Source organism: Apteryx rowi, unplaced genomic scaffold (genome assembly GCF_003343035.1).
Source record: "Apteryx rowi isolate R43461 unplaced genomic scaffold, aptRow1 scaffold_386, whole genome shotgun sequence".
Lineage (NCBI taxonomy): Eukaryota > Metazoa > Chordata > Aves > Apterygiformes > Apterygidae > Apteryx > Apteryx rowi.
Window position 1 is genome coordinate 522174 of NW_020450374.1, and position 19738 is coordinate 541911.

Here is a 19738-nt window from a genome sequence, read left to right on the forward strand (position 1 = left end):
TCCCCGGACCGGGGGCTTCGGAGACCCCGGCTGGGCCCGGCCCCCTCCGCCTGCCCCGGGAGACCGCCGGAACCCGGGCAGGGAGCGCTGCCTCGGCCCGGTCCGGGCGGCTCTGGTGGGGCTCCGAGGTGCCGATCCCCGTGCAGCCCCCAGGCGATGGGGCTGCACCCCGGAGCGGGCTCCGTTCACCGCAGCCGGGCGGGCGGACCTGTTTTATAAACCCTTAAACTGAGGCAGCTCCAGCTTTGCAGCTTAAATCAAGCCCTGCGTGCAGCTCCTGGGGGGTCGCTCAGATTCTTGGGAAAGAAAGAATGCATTTATTGCAATTTGTATATATTTCTGGTGAGATTGGCTCAGAAGGTGATAGTGACGTCTTTAATATTTATATCGCTGGCTTCAGCTTTTTCTTCCAACAGTCATCCTAGGGAGGCAGGTCCTGTGCAATTATTATCACTCTAATTATTGCTATTGTGATGGTAAGTACAGCCATTATACATCTACCACTGTCAAGCCAACGTTTATCTACCTAAACCAGGTGCTCACCTTTAAAAACTGTTCTCTGAAATTATTTTACCTGGGTTAAGCAACCAACCAGGACAGACCTGAGAACAGAGCCAGGTGCTCTGGAGCCTGCTTTCCCTATAGCGCTGCTGCCTCCGGGACTGTCCAGCTGGAGAAGCTCCTGCCACTCTCCTCGTCTTCTCTAATCCTGAAGCACCTAAGATTTGCTTTCCTTTGCAAGTGCCAAATTGAACTGGTCCTTCCAAGTCCAGTTCCACTTTCGTGACCAAATTGCAGCTCTTCCTAGATCCACCTCGCAGCACAGCATCCTCCTATTTTGGACATTTTGTGCATTTCTGAGGACAAAGACACGAACATTAGGTTTGCACATAGGAGTATTCAGATCATAAACTCTGTGGTAGGAATATAACGACCCAGGCAGGGAGCAGCAATGTCTGTTGTTGTTTATTTAGTAATAAACATTTGCTTAACACAGGCACCTCCAGGAACATCATGAGAAAGAACCGTGTGCAGTCAGTCAGCAGTGGCATGAGTGATGTGCCCTGGAAGGGCTCTGGGTGCTGATGTGAACCTGTGGGTTTCTCTAAACATTTAGAAGGGCACAAAGCACGGACCACCTATTGTGCTCGAAGCTGTACAAACGGAGGACAAAACGAGTCTCCCACCCTACAGAAGTCAAAGAATAGAAGAGACCAGAGATCTTTCCAAAGAGTTGGGAGGGGAAAGGTGCAAGGAAGATCAGACGAGGCGATATGGGAGGGACTCAGCGCAGCAGGATCAAGGTGTTACAGGAGTTAGGAAAAGAAATCTTTGGAGACAAACGAGGTGCTAGTGTTGTATTTCTGGAAGCTTTTCACACCTCTGGAGCAGCAGGGGAGCGGGCACAGAGATACTGTTTCAAACGTAGCCTTGGGATAAAGAAGCCTTAGGCAAATCAGGGATGGAGAACGTCCAGTCTGCCTGGTCAGGCCAGATCGAATTGTGGGCTCTGAAGACCTGGCATCCTGGGAGCAGCTCCCTGGGAGTGCAAGGTGGCAAGTGTTCCCTCCAAGCCAACACACAGCCACCACAATTACAGCCATATCAAGCAGAGAAGGGATTCCCAAAGGCAGATAACACCACCCAGAAAGCCATCAGAGGGATCTGAGTTCAGCCGTGGCACATGCACGCAACATGCCAGGGTTGTCAGCTGCATGCTGCCACCAATTCATGGGACAACCTACAACTGCTCCTACAGTGGAGCATCAYTCAGAGACAACATGGCCAAAACTAAAGTCCATAAAGTCACTGGCTGACAAGGCTTGCTAGTCGTTCTGATCTACTCTAAATTAGTTAACCTGAAGGAAGAATAAACACATCTCCTTGAAAAAAGTGTCTTGGGTCATGTACCAAGACAGACAATGTATTAACATCACCTGTTCACTGATTTATGCTCAAATCTCAAATCTGATTTATGCTCAAACCTGCTGTAATGCAGCAGGTGAGGAAAGCTCTCAGCTGGCAACTCTGATACTGAAACTGCTATGTCTTCATTAGCTATTGGACAGGTAAGAACATGCTAACAAATGTTAATTTCTGCCAGCCAGAATGTGCTTTAAGCGCATCTATTCACCAAGAGCTGAGAAGCTGTTAAAGTACAGGCATCCCTTCCCTTCCTCTCTGCAAGATGGACTGACTGCAGATTTAAGGAAGGAGCTAGCCAAAGGGATTTTCAAATCTTGATGGAAAAATGTGACATATGCACCTAGAAGTATTATAGGCACTCAAATACCACTCTGCTTTTCAGTCTGCTTGAAGCATGGATGAGCAATCCTAAAGCACATTTTTAGGGTGAGCTACTAACTCAAATTTCAGAGACTTATGATGCAAAGTTATGATGTAAACAGAGTCTTCGTCAGGAGTCATAGTCTCCTAAGTGATGGCTCCACAGCTGTGCTGTGAAACCTAGAGCATGCACACTAGCTAGTGCTAGCCGTGGAGACGTGACACAGTCCCCTCAGCTCTCTTTCTAGTTGATCTTGCCTCTAGTGCCTGGCTCAGCTCCACTGAATGTAGCATTGATCATTCTGCTGTATTTGCTGAACCACCCAAAACCGCACTTGCTGTACAGAACAGTGTCTGATTCTGCTTCAGGAAAAGCACTGTTTCACCAAGGAATGAAAAGTTTCCCATTTGCGAAGCCTGTAAGAGACTTTGCTGCACTTCAGAATCAAAGGTGCCAGAGAAGATATTGTGTATTCAGCTAATCAGATCTAGGCATCTGGTGCCTGTCAGCATTTGAATTGCTCTCAGCAATGGGTTTTGACGATGGGGTAAATCCCCTCCACCTTCCTCCTAGGTCAGGGTTTGGTTTGTTCCTGCAGGATGCTCATACTTCTCTTGAGGTACTTCCAAGAAGTTGTTGCAGTTGCCAATGAGCAACAGAGAAGAAAAGTTCCCTGGTCACACACTCATTCCCATAGCTTTGGCCTGGAAATTGGGCAGGAAGGGCAGGACTGGGGCAGACATGTGCATTGTGCAGGTCTGGAGATTCTCCCTCTTGGTGTCTTTCTAGTTTGCCTTGCACTGCTGGTTTGGCTTACACCAGCTATGAATTTGGCTTGCCATACTTGGAGTATGTTCGGTCCCCTAGGACAGTAGACACGTGTTCTCTTTTGCATCAGCTTAAGAGGTTTCCCCACACCCTGTTCCAGCTGCACTTCAGTGCCCACTGTCTCTGATTTCCTTAAGTGTGGTTCTCAGTTGCTTCAGCAGAAGGGGATAGTTCAACACTCAGGGAATCCCCAGAGATTCCCCCTTGTCTCCCTCCTGGTGTTGAAAGTGCATCCAACTACTTTGGAGTGGGACTCTCTAGGCTCCCTTTTTTGCACTGCCTTTCTGGACCCTTTTGGTCTAGTCAAAACAGGTAGAGCAGCAGGAGATAACTCCTGCCATACTGTGGCTTGTTCCCCTGCACTAATTCTGTGGGAGTGTAGCCAAGTACCTCCTACATATCCTCAGTGCATGTACTAGAGCTGGTGAGAGGATTCCCATCCTCTTATTGACGCAGTGAGTTAGAGAGTTGCACATGAGTGGTTAGACAGCTCATTGTGGGTGACCTCATGTAGCAGGAGCTGGGATGGGACTGTGGGATGTAGCATCTCAAGCCAATATAGGCACAGAGGAGATGAGCCCAGCTCACAGCAGGCAAGGCTTTGGACAATACAAGACAGATCTGATGCATCACTGAGGATCTCACTCACTTCTCAAGGTATGAATGGTTCCTATTTACCCTCTCTTTTGAAAGCATTTTTTTTAAAGTACCTTCCAACACAGATTAAACAACCCACTTCCCTCCCAGATGGGGAAAGACTGCCCTTGTGCTGGTGGATTTTGCTGTGCGTTCTGCCAGACAGTGATGTGGCAGTGCTCAGGAGGGGATTTCTCCCTGTCGCCTCCACTTCTGAATATATACTTCACAGGTAGGTGGTAAAGGAAACACCCTCATTTTTAAGCTTGACATTTTGGGCTCTGTCCTTTGCCATTTTACCTTCCTTTGACAGATTCAAATTTTAGTTCAAATCTGACGCTCTTCAGTTGATTTTAGACCTTGAGCTCCTGACATTACCAATATTCACCCTCATGTAGCTGCAAAGACATGATAGGAGCAGGAGTTTGAGACTGAGCATTTAAAAGACACACAAGTCATGAATTTATAGGCATTTCTTGGCCTGGTTAGCCCTTCATCTCTTTGAATCTGTTAGTAATTGTAACAGAGCATTTCAAAAGGGTTAAAAGAAACCCTCCAGCACAGGGAACAACATCTAGTGAGCCTTTGTACACTAGCAAGAACTGGCAGTGTCTTGAACTTCAGGGGTCAGATATATGAGCCAAGCTAGGCTGTATCACTTGAGGGACTCTGATGGGTGACTCATAGGCAGCCCGTTAAAGCTGTGTATGTCTGTGTATAGATGCTCACACATATGCGCCATACAGATATAGCCAATGTAGACAGAAAAAGTGCACAAATACTCAGCCTGTTGGTTATTTTGTCCTACTAGGTGCCAGCCCTGAGCAGTGAGTAGGTAAATGGGGTTTCTGTTGAAACCACAGTGACTGGAAAGTATATGGGTGCTGAAGGTTTACACAGGTTCCACTATACTGTCACCTTCGATGACATTTTCATTGAGGTTTCATAGAAACCATCTCTGGCTCAGGAGTTACCTGAGCTGTAAATGGCTGGTGGCTGGGAGAGATATCATATACATCAGCCCTGTTCTTACAGTCTTCCCTAGATGTCTGCATTTGCTCACTGTCAGAGGCAGGATAGACCCTTGATTTGACCCCGTATAGTTGCTCTTCTGCTTCTGCATTATGTTTGGAGACATTCTGGGTTTGAATGACCCCACAAAAAAAGACGCCAAGTTCAGTCATGGGTCCCTGGTCTGTACCAGTCTGGCTAGGCAGCTCTGTGGACCTGCTTAAATCCCAGATCCACAGTGACAACAGGGCAAATAGAGCAAATTCCTCTGCCAACTTAATGCTCTGAAATCAGCTGGTACTTATCACTGGGCACATGGGTCTTCAAGAAGGAGGTTTTTGAGTGCTTGGGGTAAAGAGAATAATGTAGATCCCTTCTTATTCTTGAGCATATGGTGCCACAGTCATGTGGGAAAAACTATAATTTTTTTCTATAAAGTAGGACAATGTTGCCATGTTGCTGGCTTGATATGTGAAAGCATCTTCCATGTGCAGAGGCAGAAGGTGAGGATTTGGAGGTGCCAGGCCCAGGTCGCCAGAACTTGAATGAGCAATTTCTGGGAGTGCATTTATAGTCAGATGGTTCAATAGAGCCTGGAATAATTCAGCCCTGAGTTACAAGGTTAGAATGACTCTGTTATCCCTAACATGTCAATGTGATTCTCCTAAGCTGCTAGCCAGGGAAGAATGGCTGAGTCAAAACCAGTGTAATGGACACAGCTCTACTGGCACAAAATTGTGTATTGAGTGGGCAATAAAAGTTACTGACCAGCTGTCTGAGGTCTTGATCCTACAGACCCACCTAGAGATGTGACTCACAGAAGTGCTCCATCGACTCCTGCAGCTTTTGCACTTTCACGCTTTCCCGAGACAGGAGCACTTCACCAACAGGCTGGTGCCTGGCTTAAAAACACAAGGTTCATCACCCCCAAATATCATCTCTGCAGATTGTAACTGCACTGCCTGGGGTGCAGTGCAACCCAGGGCAAATGGCAAATCCTCACGGTGTTGACACCATCTCACAGATCACCCAGCTCAGATCTATTTACATTTCAATGTCCCTGATGACCTAAAGTTATGTGTCAGAGTAGCTCATTGCTTCATTTTAAGCAACAGCCTGGTACATAAGGCCATTTCTTGAACCTCTGGGTCTCCAGAGGACAAATGTGGTGATGGATTTTGGACCACTGYGTTCTTAATTGAAACTTAGCAACCCAAATAAAAAAGGAGATTGGGACCTCATTCGTAGGAAGCGGATCCAGCTCTAGTTACCATGACACCATGACAATCAACTTGTTTACTGCTTCAAGGTACAGTCTAAACATTCTTGGCATGTCATTTGCATAGCAATATCCAGAATGCTTTGTGTCACTCTACTGTATTTGAGCTCTGCAAATGCATTGAAAGGTTTCTTTACATGTATGCTTCACTAAAGAGAAAGAAAGGAAGAGAAAGAAGGAAAAGGCAGCTTTAATTTTGGTAGCATGTTTCATACAAAGTATACCCTAAATTTTCTGTGAAATTAAATGTAAGAGCTCAAGATGCTGGATAATCACATGTTCTGAGGAAATTGGGGAAGCAGTAGCTGAACAGAAGGTGGAAAACAACCTGAGAAAATATAGGACTCATTCTGGCAGAATATTTAAGTGTGTGCTTAATTTTAATCAGGTAATTGGCTGGAACACAGGAAAGAAAAATAAAAAGACATGGAGAAGTGAGAAAAGATAGGCTGTCAGAAGAGCGAGTAATCATAGTGGAGAGTCATCTGGGCTGTGTGAGCTGGCAGAACTGTAGAAGAACCAGATCTTGCCTCTGCAGGATGGAAGTGGATAGAGTAAAGGGGTGAAGGCGAATGGCAAGTGCTGGCTGGAAGGAGCTAATTGGTCTGAGGGGTGCATAAGGGAGAACTGCGTCAGGCCTCTGTACGCAGTGAACCAGCACAGTGGCTAGTGACACACTGGAATATCAGATGGTGCTAATTGGTGTGGGTCACCTGACTGGATCAAACCTCTGCTTATTCATCACTGCTGGCAGCCTGAGTGTTGTCTTCAACAGGAGCTGTGCAGGCAGGGCTGAGAGAATAACAGAGCCCAAGAAGGTGTCTGGGAGGGTGGTCCCAGGAAAAAGAGCAGAAGGTGGGRACGAGATGTGAATGTTGGGAGAAAACGGCTGAGAGCGTATCTGGGACCACAGAGCTGGAATTTGGGTCAGCCACACTGGTGGGAATGTCACCAGTCAGCATGAGGGGAGTTGGAAGCCTGAAGAGGTGCCCTGGGGATGGAGAATTATAGCTAATACAGGACACAAGGACTGCATAGTCAAAATATCACATTATATACTAAACAAAGAAAAAAAAAAGGAATGATTAATAGAGTTATAAAAGACAAAAAAGACATGGATCACAACTTGAATCCAGCTGTTCCAAAACCAATTCATAACCTTGTTGCTTTAGCTGATGAGCTAAACAAGTAAAAATCAGTGGCAAACAACAAGAGTGAAATATCCATCTAGTGAGATATCTATCCTCTTCATATGCTGCACATCGTTATTTATTAACAATTTCAGTTCTTCACTGAAAATTCAACTTTATTCTTGCATATGAAACATCCATAATGAGTCTTTTGGGTTCTTTGAACATATGAGAATTGAACACCTGCAAACATTAGCACAGAATCAAATCTGAATATTTGTCTGTAGAGAAGTAGCACACTTAGATTGTATGCTGTGTCCCCCTTCAAGCAAGACAGCCTTTTGTGAGCGTGGAGTGAGGCTGACACAAGTCAGGAAAATGACAAAGTTAAACTGTTCCAGTACAACCTTGGAACAGGTCTGGGACACTCCATAGATGAGACACATGCCTACCATCTGCTGCATTCTCACTACCCCCGTTGTCATTCCTATTAGGATCCAGTACAGACTAGGAAAACTTCTGACACACCACCTTCCTCTGCACAATCATCATGATGTGGGCACAAATAAAAATATCAGTTAAATAAAATAAAATTTAAAATGTCAATTAATGCTGTTCCAAAAGGATCTTGTATTTATTAGTGCAAAGGTCAGAGAGGGTACAGCTCTCAGGTATGTATTTTTTGTCACTCTTAAGTTAATAGATTCTCTGCCTAATTCGATCAATGTACCTCCTTTACACCATCTGATTTGTAGAGACGTTTTCCTCCTCAGTTATTGATTTCAATGGATTTCCTCTGGGTTTATATCATGGTAACTGCAAAACAAATATGATTTAAAAAAAGCAACACACTAATATACAAGATAAAATCTGACTAATTTTTCTGCTTTGCCTTGTTCACTGCAAACCACCCAAACACCCATACACATATATTGCAAGTCTATATGTATCATTGGATATTCTTTGTCATTGACTGGAAGCAGCTTTCTTAAAGGAAATAAGTGTGGTCCAGGACATGATGCAGTTTTGTAGCCTTCCCAGGCCAGGATCAGTCAGGTATGGGCACACAGTTCTTCACCCCAGGTATTTTAAAACTCTTATAATCAAACTAAATCCAAACACATTAGCACCTGCAGTCATTACTACTCTCTCTGTACACTCACTGTGTCTGTCTGTTCCCCCTTATATTCAGGTGTAAACTCTCCAGTCAAGAACCGTAAGAGCATTTCAGGTGCCTAAACATATGTCTGGTACTATTTCAGATGCTATAAGGTGTCAAAGATATCCTCATCAGGCTGGTAGAAAGGATCTACCTACAACAGACCTGTGCCTTTCTAGAGCAGCAGCTGAAGGCCAGCAGCAAGCAGTAGACACCTATGTTTAAGCATGTGAACCACTTACCGTATGGCTGCACAGTGCCTAAGATAATGTATTCCTAGTCTGTATCTGATTTATTTTTTTAATAATAGGGAAGATGAGGAAGATAATAGGTACATGTCAGATCTAGGGACTGTCTCCAAGACATATTTTGTGTCTACTCTGATTCTTCTGATATGTTTTTCCAATTTGCTTTTTAAAGACCTGATCATAAATATGTGAGGAAAGTCTACTCTTTTCTATGCGTCTCTTCCTGGAGACAGGTACAATAGAAAATGTAAAAAGGAAAAAGGAAAGTTTGAGAAAGTCGTAGTGGAATGGTAAACTATCATGGAGGTGTCCTGAAAAGGTTGGCTAAGTCTATGCAGCACAAAGGGTCACAGATATAGAGTGGGCTGAAGCTTTGTTTTTTCCTTGCCCCATGCTTTCAGGTGGACAGCCCTGGGATGCCTGCACTTGAGAAGCTGTTACTACACAGCCTTGCTGTACACACCATTGGCCTCCAAAGGTCCTAGTCTGATTTTGCTGCTTGATGCTGGCCACTTGATGTTGCTATAAAGGCTTGCAAGGTATCTGATGGCTGATACTCCTTCATTTGGCAAAGCCAGATTTGAGCCATCCCATCCACATGGCAGGTGGACACATAATCCAGTCCTTGGTTAAGAACAGAGCAAGTTCAGAGCTTCTCCCTCACTGTGCCCTGGAGCTTGGCCAAAACCTGTGCTATGAGTCCATACAGTTTGGATACAAAGTGAGTTTGAATTTGAAAATGGGTTTAGACCCATACTTAAAATATAGAATAGTTGGTTAAGTGAAGCTGTTGCTGTGTTTCTTGGTGAAGCTGACATGCAGATTTACATGTGTGTTTAGATGAATTTAAGCATCAATAAGCATTAAAAAAGAGATTTGAGATTTTAAAAAATGGTATTCTTTTGTGCTGAAGGTATCCAGGTAGTAATGAGCAGCGATGTTTCTAGCAGTTACAAAACTGCGCTTTTTGTTCCTCACAGCAGCCATAGAGCTCTATCCAAAAAATGTTTTCCTACATTCACATGGTACTGTTCCAAAAACTCAGCTGTCTGCAGACAAATGATACAGATGTACAGTGTTTTTCCTGTGCTTCACCCAAAGCCTCTGGAAATCAATAGTGGGATCTCACCTATCATCATGGGCTCAAGGATGTGCCATGTCCCTTCCCATCCTGTTGGTCAGGGTGGCAGCGATACCCCAAGGAAAGTGTTCAGCAGCACATCACGCTTCATGATACAGCATTGCCATTTTTTACAGGGGAGTTTTTCAAAGACAGGAGGGGAAGCAAGGGCCCCATCTCACTGCTGTTCAGGGTGCCAGCCCCACCAGGTGGGTCCAGGGGAAGATAAAGCCCCTGTGCTTTCCACTGGTGGTTGCGGCACATGGACACAGCTGCAGCTCTGCAGGAGCTTCCGCCAAGTGCCCACATGGCCCCAGAAGCTGACATGGGTCCCTGCTTATGTATTGCTTTGAACTGCACTTTCAGCGTGACTGTGGGCAGTATTCCCTGTGCAAGGACTGCTCACTATGTACAAAAATAGCAGAGGGTGTGAAATGAACCTGAAGTAGTTCCTTCAGATCATGTTTCAGTGGAAATCATTCTTAATTTGAAATAGGAGCCACTAAAGTGGGTTTGTTATTTAGATTTAAGTCAATGTGGGAGCTCTGATTCTGCAAACAATAGGGTATGCCTGCTRACTTAAATGCAGCAATTCAGTTGATCTTATTTCGTAACTCTTGGGATTTTGATGCAGATTTGTGTGGAGCTGAGCCCCAAGTCTGAATTGTCAGTTGAGTGTCTTTGATAAATATGTAGTTACTATTCCTAGGAACTAACATGAAAACAAAACCAAGAGACCTTTTAGTCACACAACAAATGTGATGCTGAAACTTTGGTGAACTCTGTGATTTTAAGATGTTTCACTTCCTGATTTGAATTTAGCTCCACACCCAAACACTCACAAACATTTATGCCAAATCCAATGATTGCAGTAAAGCATAAACTACCAATAAAACTCCAGTGGAGCTTCCTGAAGTCTTCCAGGTAGGACATCTCCATCTACCTCCCTGTGAGGATGCCAGTTCTGGAGCCACGCCAGTCACATAAAGCATTAAGCAAGGAGACAGTGAATCACATAAAATTCAATTGCACTTATGAATGAAGGGTTTCTTCTTCCTTTAAATGATCATTGCTACTTCTTCTTTTAATTTTGATTTGGTGTGAATGAAAGCACTTCAGAGCCTCCTAAAATATATATAGAGTATGTAGTATATAGTAAGTAGAGTATATAGTAGAGTATTTATAAGGTAGTTGGCTGTCCAGCACAACCCAGTCAGTCCTAATTTAGCTACAGCCACATTAAGCAACAGTTACAGCCATTTGCTGTCATCATCACTGTCAGTATCCTAGGAGATTTCCTGATCTTGCATAATTAAGAGTACTTTGTGTTTATAGCAAAAATACTTTCAAAATTAATATGATTAAGAGCTAGCTAGTGCTGATATATATATCTTAAAATCATTAGAAATATCGTACAACATTTTACTTAGGGTATTTAATTAACACCCACATATATTCTAAAGTAATAATATTCACAGACAAAATAATATTGTCATTACAGAATCAAATGTCATAGTCTATGCTAGTGACTTACAGGATAAAAATAAAGCCTTACTATCCCAGGACATTCATAGGTAAGATTAATTCCAAATAAACAAAAGTAAAAGAAAAGCCCAGCTACACCTGACATAATGCTGTTACAAAGCAGGGACAATCAGTTTACTCTAAACACTAATTCAGAAACATGGGACCAGTTCGGAGTTAAGATGGTGTGTTAACTACAGATAAACTAAATTATGAAATTCCTGGGTTAATAATATTAGTTTTGTAGATATTTGCAGATATGAATACATGCTTTCAACTGTAAATCTATCTGACACAGCCTCTCTGTGGAATGAAGTGAGGTCTAAAGATAAACATAAAAGTCACATAAATATAAAAGCCAAATAATGCAAACTGATGTTTCAAACTTTCCCCCCCAGCTGCTCTAAGTACACAGGTATCCACTGTTGCAATGGTTCGTCAGTCCAAGCCCTTTTTTTTCCAGACGCTCAGCATTTTGCACTTCCACGTTTTGTGCCTGGACTGAAGAAGGGAGAATGGCTGCATACACAATGGGGTGGGGTGTGGGACACCCACATGCTAATGGAAAGGGGAGCCCTGAACAGCAGTAGCTTCCTCTGTTTTCTCTCCATTGCCAGTGTATCCACCTTCCCTCTGGAACACAATCTGTAAAGCCTCCATAGCATCTGAAGAATCTCTTTTCAGTATGTTATGGCAGAAATAATTCAACTTACTCTAGATAGAAATATGGTAGAAAAGTATATGCTGGAAAATATCAGAGCTTGCTTTTCTTTTCTTTTTTTTTTTTTTTTTTTATACATTTGCAGATGCAGTTCCCATTGCAACCAGGAGAAACTAGGCATTTTAGATGCTAAAATGCTTAAGTAACTTTTGAAAACCTGACATCAAAATGGCTAGAGATAGAAAGTTGAAAATTGGCATGTTATGACATTCACTTTAGCAGAGGTGCCCATGCTCTTCCCACAGCAAAATGACTTTAATTTTCCCAACCCCAGTGTCCTTGAAAACGACACTCTGAGCATTCGCTGTAATGATTTCTCACTAAATTAGAAAAATGCCCAACTAAGGAGGGATTATCTCTGCATGTGGATGTGGCATAATGACTGTCGAGTGCACTGAGAGCCCCTGTGGACTTTGCAAGGTACATGGGGTCTGCAGCAGAGGCCAGCCTGCATCAGAGAATATTAATGCTGTCTTCTTGGGGGCATCCATTGAGATACTCTACTGCTGTACTACTACAAAATTGTGCCATACTGAGGAATTCTCTTTGATACTTTACATATGTGAAGTGTCTTTTAGGGCTGAGGATTAGGTTGTGCCAGGCAAACTCAGTCCATAAAGGACACAGGCACATGTGTACACCCGCTCTCCAGAACATGTGTACCCACCAGGACGTTGCCACTGCAGATGCACCTTGTAGCCTGTGGCTGCTGTGCCTGCAGGGAGGATGCACTCGTGAACCTGAATCTGTAGAGCCAGCATGTCTCCTAGCTGCTCCCCAGAAGGAGCCCTGTAGCTCCAGTCCCCATCCTGCAGGTCCTGTGCGTGCTCCTGCCYGGGTTTCACAGTGAACAAAGAGCTAGCTGGGTGCCGTTGTCCCATAATCCTTACCACAAGGGAGAAAAACTGCCCCCCGCTCCCTCCAGCCAGCCCCAGAACAAGAGTGTGAGAGACAGATTTTTTTTTTTTATATCAGTGCTCGTGCCATGAAAGACCAGGATGATGTTGGGCAAGTGCTGGCTGACAAGGGTATTGAGAATTTCGACACAACCAGCACAATAGCACATCAATAATGGCACTAAAAAGTCCATCACTGGTGTTCTTCACATCCCACCACCAGCCAGCTGGCTCAGATCTATGCCACACAAAAGGCACCAGTAGCAATTACACGCTCTGGGTGCATGTTGACTTCAATGCCACCCCCCCCGTTTAATAGGATGCCAGGCCCCTTGCTAATGCCAGGTTGGGCTGTTTCTGTGTCTCTATTTTGCAATGACTTTTCAAAACAAGTCCAGTAAATCAGGCAGGAGAGGAAGCCAGGACAGGAAAGGCTGCAGGGCCCTGTCAAGTCAATTAGCTGTAGCGTACTTGGAGAGCTCTGTTCTGCTGAAACTGGGCCACAGAGGGAAGGTCCACAGGGAACCACATGGGGCCAAGCACAGTGTGAGTCTGGCTGACTGTAGCAAGTTCAGGCTCTTGTCCCTACTCCCTGGAGAAATTTCATCCCTCATCCACTGAATGTGTATAAACACCTCTGGGAGAGGGAACCAGCACGCCCCTGGCCACTGAGCATCCTTACCACCAGGCTGCACAGCTGTCCTGTCTCAGCCCAGCGATGCTGTGAGCCAGCAGGAAGGAGAAGCTGGAGGCCGGGACAAGCAGGGAGGCAGTGGGAGAAGGCAAGGCCCCCCAAGGAGTGGAGGGGCTCAAGCATTTTGCCCGCATGCCCCAAATATGATACCATGGCACTCGTTTCATCTCATCAAGCCCTCACCATCCTTAGTACATACAGACAGAAGCGAATGCATGTCAGGATAGTCACAACAGGGCAGCAGTTCTGTGACCCTCTTCGGTAGCAGGTGGGCGATGTCAGGACCCAGGTGCTGTCCTGTGCCTGTCCTGCACTGTCCCGTGTCAGGGCCCAGCACCGTCTCAGCCTCTGTTCCCAGAGTCCCCCACCCCTCCCACCCACCCAGGGTGGCCAAGGAGGTCCACAGTCCCCTGCTTGCCTGTGGGATAGAGCCACCAGAGTCCATGAGTCTCCCAGCCCTGCTACCACTCATGGAGCTGCGGGGAGCTGTGAGGAGCATGGTGCAATGCACATGTTTTATGAACAGGACTTGAGGCCATCCAGGCAGTGGCARTTTTGCCAGCGACAGAGCTCTGCCTTGAACAAATTCGTCCCTTCTCCACCCTCGTTGCCTGGGGACCCCAAATCCACAGCTCCCCACACTGAGCTCAGTCCTTGCGCAAGGCTGCGTGGACCCTTTCCGCGGGGATTTTCAAGGAGGTACAGAGAGAAAGCACATCCCGGGGCAGCGCGTAGGGGAGCGAGGCTTCCCACAGCGCTGCTCCCCGCCGGGTCTGCAGAAAGGGCTTTCACCCTCGGAAACGGAKCGGATCCCCGCGCTGTGCTCAACCTCGGCGGCGGCACGGGCACCCCGGTGGCCCCGCACCGCGGGGCGTGCGGCACGACCCTGCAGCCGTGGGCAGAGAGAGGCCCAGCCCCGGCTCCGGGGCCGAGCGCTGACGGCGCCGCGGCTGACGGCGCCGCCGCTCCCGCGCAGTCCCGCGGCTGCGGCTCCGGCGCCGTCCCCGCGTGTGCGCACAGGGCCGTTTGCAGCCCCGGTGGGCACGGGGCGCCGAGGTCTGGCGAGGTGGAGGCGGGGGAGCTTAGGGCTGCTTTTCCGCGGGGTTTCCCCGCCGGGCAGGTGCGGGAAGCCGTTCGTGAAAACGGGTCATCCGCTTCCTCGACTGCAAAGTGCCGCCGCCGCAAAGCGCCGGGGGGCTGCTCCGGTGAAGCGAGGCGGCACAACGCAGCCCGGCGGGCTTGCTGCCGCCCCAGCGAGCCCCAGCGCCGTGCCCCAGCGCTGCCCGCAGGCAGGAGCCGGGCCCCGGGGCGACGGGTGCCCGAGGAGGGCCCGGCGGCCGGGGCTGCGCGGTGCGGACGGCTACCCGGGGAGTGCCGGGTGCCCGGGGCCGGGGTGTTTATGTTCATCTATAGCCATACATACCGATGTGTATAAATGTTGTCTCTCTCTCCTGCAGACTTAGGAATGGCAAGGGGAGGCGGGAAGGGGAGCCAAAGGTATTCAGCCGAGCGAGGATTGATCCGGACCCGGCGCTTTGCAGCAGGTGGGGCCGGGACTCCCAACGAGCCTGCGGGGCGCCGGGCAGGGGGTCACCGCACCGCATACCTTCAAAAGGGGCCGGAGCAATGGAGAGCCCCCGCGGTCAGCGCCCGTCGCTGCGCCCCGCCGGGGCGGGCTCCGCCAGGCGTCCGGGCGGCTGCGGGCGGTCCGGTCCCGGGTTGCGGCGGAGAGGCGCCCGTCGGGGGCGGACAGAGAAGGTGCTCCGGGGGGCGAGCCGAGCCCCGCTGCCCGCGCCCGGCTTACGCCTGTGGACACCGAGAGGGTGCTTTCTACGTGAAGGGAGGAAATAAACCACCAAGGAGACTTTATTATCATCATCATCATTATTATCATCGCCATCGTCATTTTTTTTCCACATAAATAAATAAATAAATATCTCCCGCGGGGAAGGGGGGGGCGGAACGGGGACGGAACGATACAACCATAGCCGTGCGCCCGCAAGCGCCGAAGTCAAAACAAAATCGAGAACATTTGGGGAGGAAAAAGAAATTAATGATGATAACTCAAACAGCCCCCCACCCTCCCCACCCACCCGCTTTCGCCCTCCTCCGAGTTACCGGACGGAGTCCCGGGACAGCAGCCCTCCAGCCGCGGCCCGCACCGCCCGCCGCCGCGCAGCATCCGCGCCCGTCTCTGTCCGTGGGGGAGGCTGCGTGAGCCCTCCCTGGCCAGGGCGCTTCCCGGGGCGCGACGGGCTGTGCCTGCGGGGAGACAAGTGAGACAGCAAGCACTACTGGGGAACGCCTGGGTCCTAGGGAGCAGTTTATTTACAACAGGGCTCACGGACACCGGCCCTCGTGGCCGGGGACCTAGAAAGGCGAGAAAGTCCTTTGTAAATTACACAGATTATGCAAAACGGTATAAAATCCTTCCACTGCATGTCGGCACTTGAGCAGGCAGGACTCCCCGTCCTGCTCTCGCACAGTCCCTGGGGAGCCGGTGTCTGGCGTGCAGGGGCTAGGGGGTGACTGCGAGGCCTCTGTCGTCCTTCCCTGAGGAGGATGGAGACATGCGCAAGTCCTCGTCGTCCTCCGAGCACTTGGTGGTGGAAAGGGACGAGCATTTGCAGCTGTGGCCAGGGCCCCCGCCTCGGTGGGAGCTGCTTTTGCCTTCTTTCTTGTGCTTGACCCGGCGGTTCTGGAACCAGATCTTCACCTGCTTCTCGGAGAGGTTCAGGTAGGTGGCGATCTCGATTCGCCGCAGCCGGGAGAGGTACATGTTGGAGGCGAACTCCCTCTCCAGCTCCAGGAGCTGCGTGCTGGTGAAGGCGGTGCGCATCCGCTTGCTGCTCGGCAGCTGGCTGGACGTGCTGTCTGCGGAGCGGAGCCACGGTCAGGACCGGCCGGACCACGGCCTGTGACACCCGCCCGGCTTCTCGCTGCCGCCCCCCGACCGCTTTGCGGGGCCGCCGTCCCGGCATCCGCCGTGTCCCGCCGGGCGCGCATCCTGCAGGAGCCGCCGGGCCCGAGCTTCCCGGGGCCACCTCCTCCCCAGCTTCCCACCGCCTGCGCCGGGCTCCCCCCGGGGGCGCCGTGACAGTCCCGGCGGGGAGAGGCGCCAGGACGTCCCGTCGAGGCTGCAGGGCGCAGGGCAGGGACCCACCTCGCGCCTTAGAAGGGGCCCGGGGAGGGAAAAGCCACCCGTGGGCACCCAGCGCCTCCCCGCAGCACCGACCCCGAAGGCGTACGGCTCTCTCGCCCTCCCGCCCCACGCGTGTCGGGGCTTACCCACGGAGATGCAGTGGAACTGCCGGGGGTCGGGCAGCGGGTAGGCGCCCTGGTAGAGCGCCGGGGCGTGCCCGACGCCGACGGCCGAGACGGAGTGCTGCTGGCGCGCCAGGGGCGAGTGGCAGTACTGGGAGCCGAAGGGGGGGAAGGAGGCCTTGAGGAGGGGGATGGCGGGCGGCGGCGGGTGCAGCTGGGAGGCGGTGACACAGAGCGGGCAGACGCAGAGCAGCCCGGCCTTGCGCGCGTGGCAGGCGCCGGCCGGCAGCGCCGGCAGCGGGTGCGAGGGGTGCACGGCGTAGGGGAAGAGCGGCGGCGGCGGGCTGCCCTCGCCCTTCTTCTCGCCCGCCTCCCGCAGCACCAGCGAGTCCACCAGGAAGGAGCGCGGCATGGCCCCGCGCAGCGCCCCGCGCCCCGCCCGCGCCGGGACGCGCACCGCCGCCGCCCGCGCCGCTGGCCAGCCCGAGTGGTGCTGAACGGCGCCCGCCGGCCCGCTTTAAATAGCGCCCTCGCCATGTGATAGCGACGCCGGGCTCTCAATAGGCTTTCTGTGCCTCTTCTCTTGGCATTCACGCCGCACGCTCCCTCATTATTTCCCTTGTTAACTAAATGAACTGCATAATGTACCCTATTCTTGTCGACCCCACCCACGCCGTAGCAGGCGGCCTCTCCCCTCCTCTCCCTTTGGCGGGGTTATTTTCTCATTCTCTCGCGATTTAATATTCTTTTCTTTCTCTTTATCGCGCTCCTTCGCTTTCAGGCCAGCTTTCAGCCCGCTCCCCCTTGTTTATTTTGCCGGCTGCAGCCGCGCTCYCCGCCGGCTCCGGCTTCCCCGCAGCCCCCCGGCGCCTTTCCCACCTGTGGCACCAGGTCGGCTCCGCGCTGCCCCTGCCGCGCCGGCCCCCGGCCCCGCCGCTTCTCCCTCTGCCCTCGCCGCAAGGGCGCTGCGTCCCCGCTTTCCGCCCAGCGCCGTCCCCGGCTCCGCGTCTTTGTCCCCGGCCCCGTGCCGGCACCTGCCGCTCGCTGGCCCCGGTGCAGCCGGGAGTCCCGCACCCGCCGGGCAGCGGCGGGCCCCGGAGGCCCCGGGCAGAGCCGGGCTCCGACGGCTGTGCCGAGCCCGGCGGTGGCTGCATGGGCTGCATGGGAGCGCCTCGAGCAGCGCGGGTGCGCGGGTGCAACGTCGGTCCGCACTCAGGTACCGCTCCGCGCATGCAGCGCGCAGCGGGTGAGGGCAAATAGGGGGAGAGGCTCTTCGCCTACTCCGCATGTCTGTTTCTGTGTATACCTGGTTCCTCTCTGCTCTGCCGTAGCTGTAATATCTGTAATTACACAATTATGCTTCACCTGCGGGTGCCGTGGTGCGCGCCGGCCCCCGGCGGGAGCGGGGCCGGGGCGTCTCGGGCTGCGGGACTCGCCCGTCCCCGGCACCGACCCAGCTTAAACAGCCGGACACGCCGTGCCGCGCTTCAGGGCGCCGGGAATTATTTGAGGGCTTGGGGAAAGGGACTGACAGGGAAATGGCTTATTTCTCCCATACAATGCGAATTAGCATGAACAAAAAGGCGGTCTGTATTTCTTAGCATAAGGGGTCTGCAAAACTTAGCGTTGGGTCTAAACCGAGTTTCTACTTTTCCGTCTAAGCAAACGCGCACTCACTCTTCCCCTGCGTAGGGGCACACCGTCCGCCTCCGAGGTCTCGACGCTTGGCTCCCCGGAGCTTGTTGATTTTGTAGGTGAATAAGGAATGCTAACGAATAAGAGAAAAATATTCATCGGGTATGCGTTTTCTTCCCCGATCATCCTGTTTAATATCCGGGGAAAAGACAAACGCACTCGTCGACGGACAGCACTACCGTCAAAATGTGAGGCGATTTCTCCTTACAGAAACCTGCCCGCCTCAAAAATAAATGTATTTCTTCGAATGAAGGGAAGAATAGGAAGAAAAGGCTGGGAAAGAATGTAATCCTGTGTCTCTGGCTTGTATGGAGGCTGTTCTTCCTTGCAGTCGCATTTCTCGTTGGAATCTATGGGAGTTTTGCCGAGATACAATTGATGCCGAAGCCTAGAAATGTACATGTATATATAAATAAATGGGGAAAAAGAAATAAAGAACAAAAACGAATGCTAGCAAAAACTATGTTCCGCGATTATTTAGAAAGGGTTTCCAAGTGTCCTTCCCCTAAAAGCGTTATTGGGGGTGGGTTTTTTTGTTTTTGTTTATGTTTTTAAGGAGCTCGTAATTTAAAGTGTTTTCCACCTTGAGCTCGCGCCTGGGAAGGGGTAACTCTCCTCGCTGAGAAGTGGCCAGCCACCGAGGGGGTGTTGATTCTCCTCCTCAGCCTCAGAGGTTTATGCTGCCCAGGACTGAACCCCAGGGCTCCGAGCCGCAGGGAGCCAAAGGGTTAACAGCTCCTGAATGCACACCAAGCCCAAAGCTACTGGGAAAGAATATCCAAAAAAATAACCAGTTTTTTTTTCCAGCCGCTGGACCTTATTGAATGTCATTGAAGAAAGTTTTGAATGCCAGATAAAGAGAGGCGAATTAAAGTGTGTGACAGCAGAGGATAAGCAAACACAAAGAGAACTCTGTCACACTTTGGGCAAAATCCGTGGGCTTTTTACCAAGCCTCTTCGCTATGATTGAATTAAGTAATAGGAAAACATTTTCTTTCAGTTTAGAGCCATTAGACAAAAACTTCAAAGAGAATAACACTTTTTAATGTGCAGCCCAACAATGGAATCTGTTTTGTGCTGAAATGTTTAAATGGTTTGTTGTGCAACTGTGGGCTGAAATAACCCAGACTGCAGCAAAATAGCATCCTTCAGGCCGTTTTTATGAGAGCTTGAAACTAGCACAGACCTTTAATCCTAGTGCTTTAAACTAGCCCCCCTCTCCCGCCCCCAAAGCTTTTTTTTTTTT

General features: G+C 50.0%; 1 protein-coding gene across 1 annotated transcript; it reads right to left on the reverse strand.

Moving 5' to 3' along the window:
• Window positions 1-16051: 16051 nt before the first annotated feature.
• On the reverse strand, window positions 16052-17209 carry GSX1 (GS homeobox 1). Its single transcript, XM_026074340.1, has 2 exons — window positions 16822-17209; window positions 16052-16407 (listed from the first exon to the last, which is right to left on the reverse strand). Exons 1-2 carry the CDS (start codon window positions 17207-17209, stop codon window positions 16052-16054), a joined length of 744 nt encoding a protein of 247 aa, XP_025930125.1.
• Window positions 17210-19738: the final 2529 nt, after the last annotated feature.

Coding starts and splice junctions, on each gene's coding strand:
- GSX1 (XM_026074340.1), bottom strand. CDS start 17,209: ATGCCGCGCTCCTTCCTGGTGGACTCGCTGGTGCTGCGGGAGGCGGGC. Junction 16,408..16,821: donor GTTCCACTGCATCTCCGTGG/GTAAGCCCCGAC, acceptor TCCGCTCCGCAG/ACAGCACGTCCAGCCAGCTG.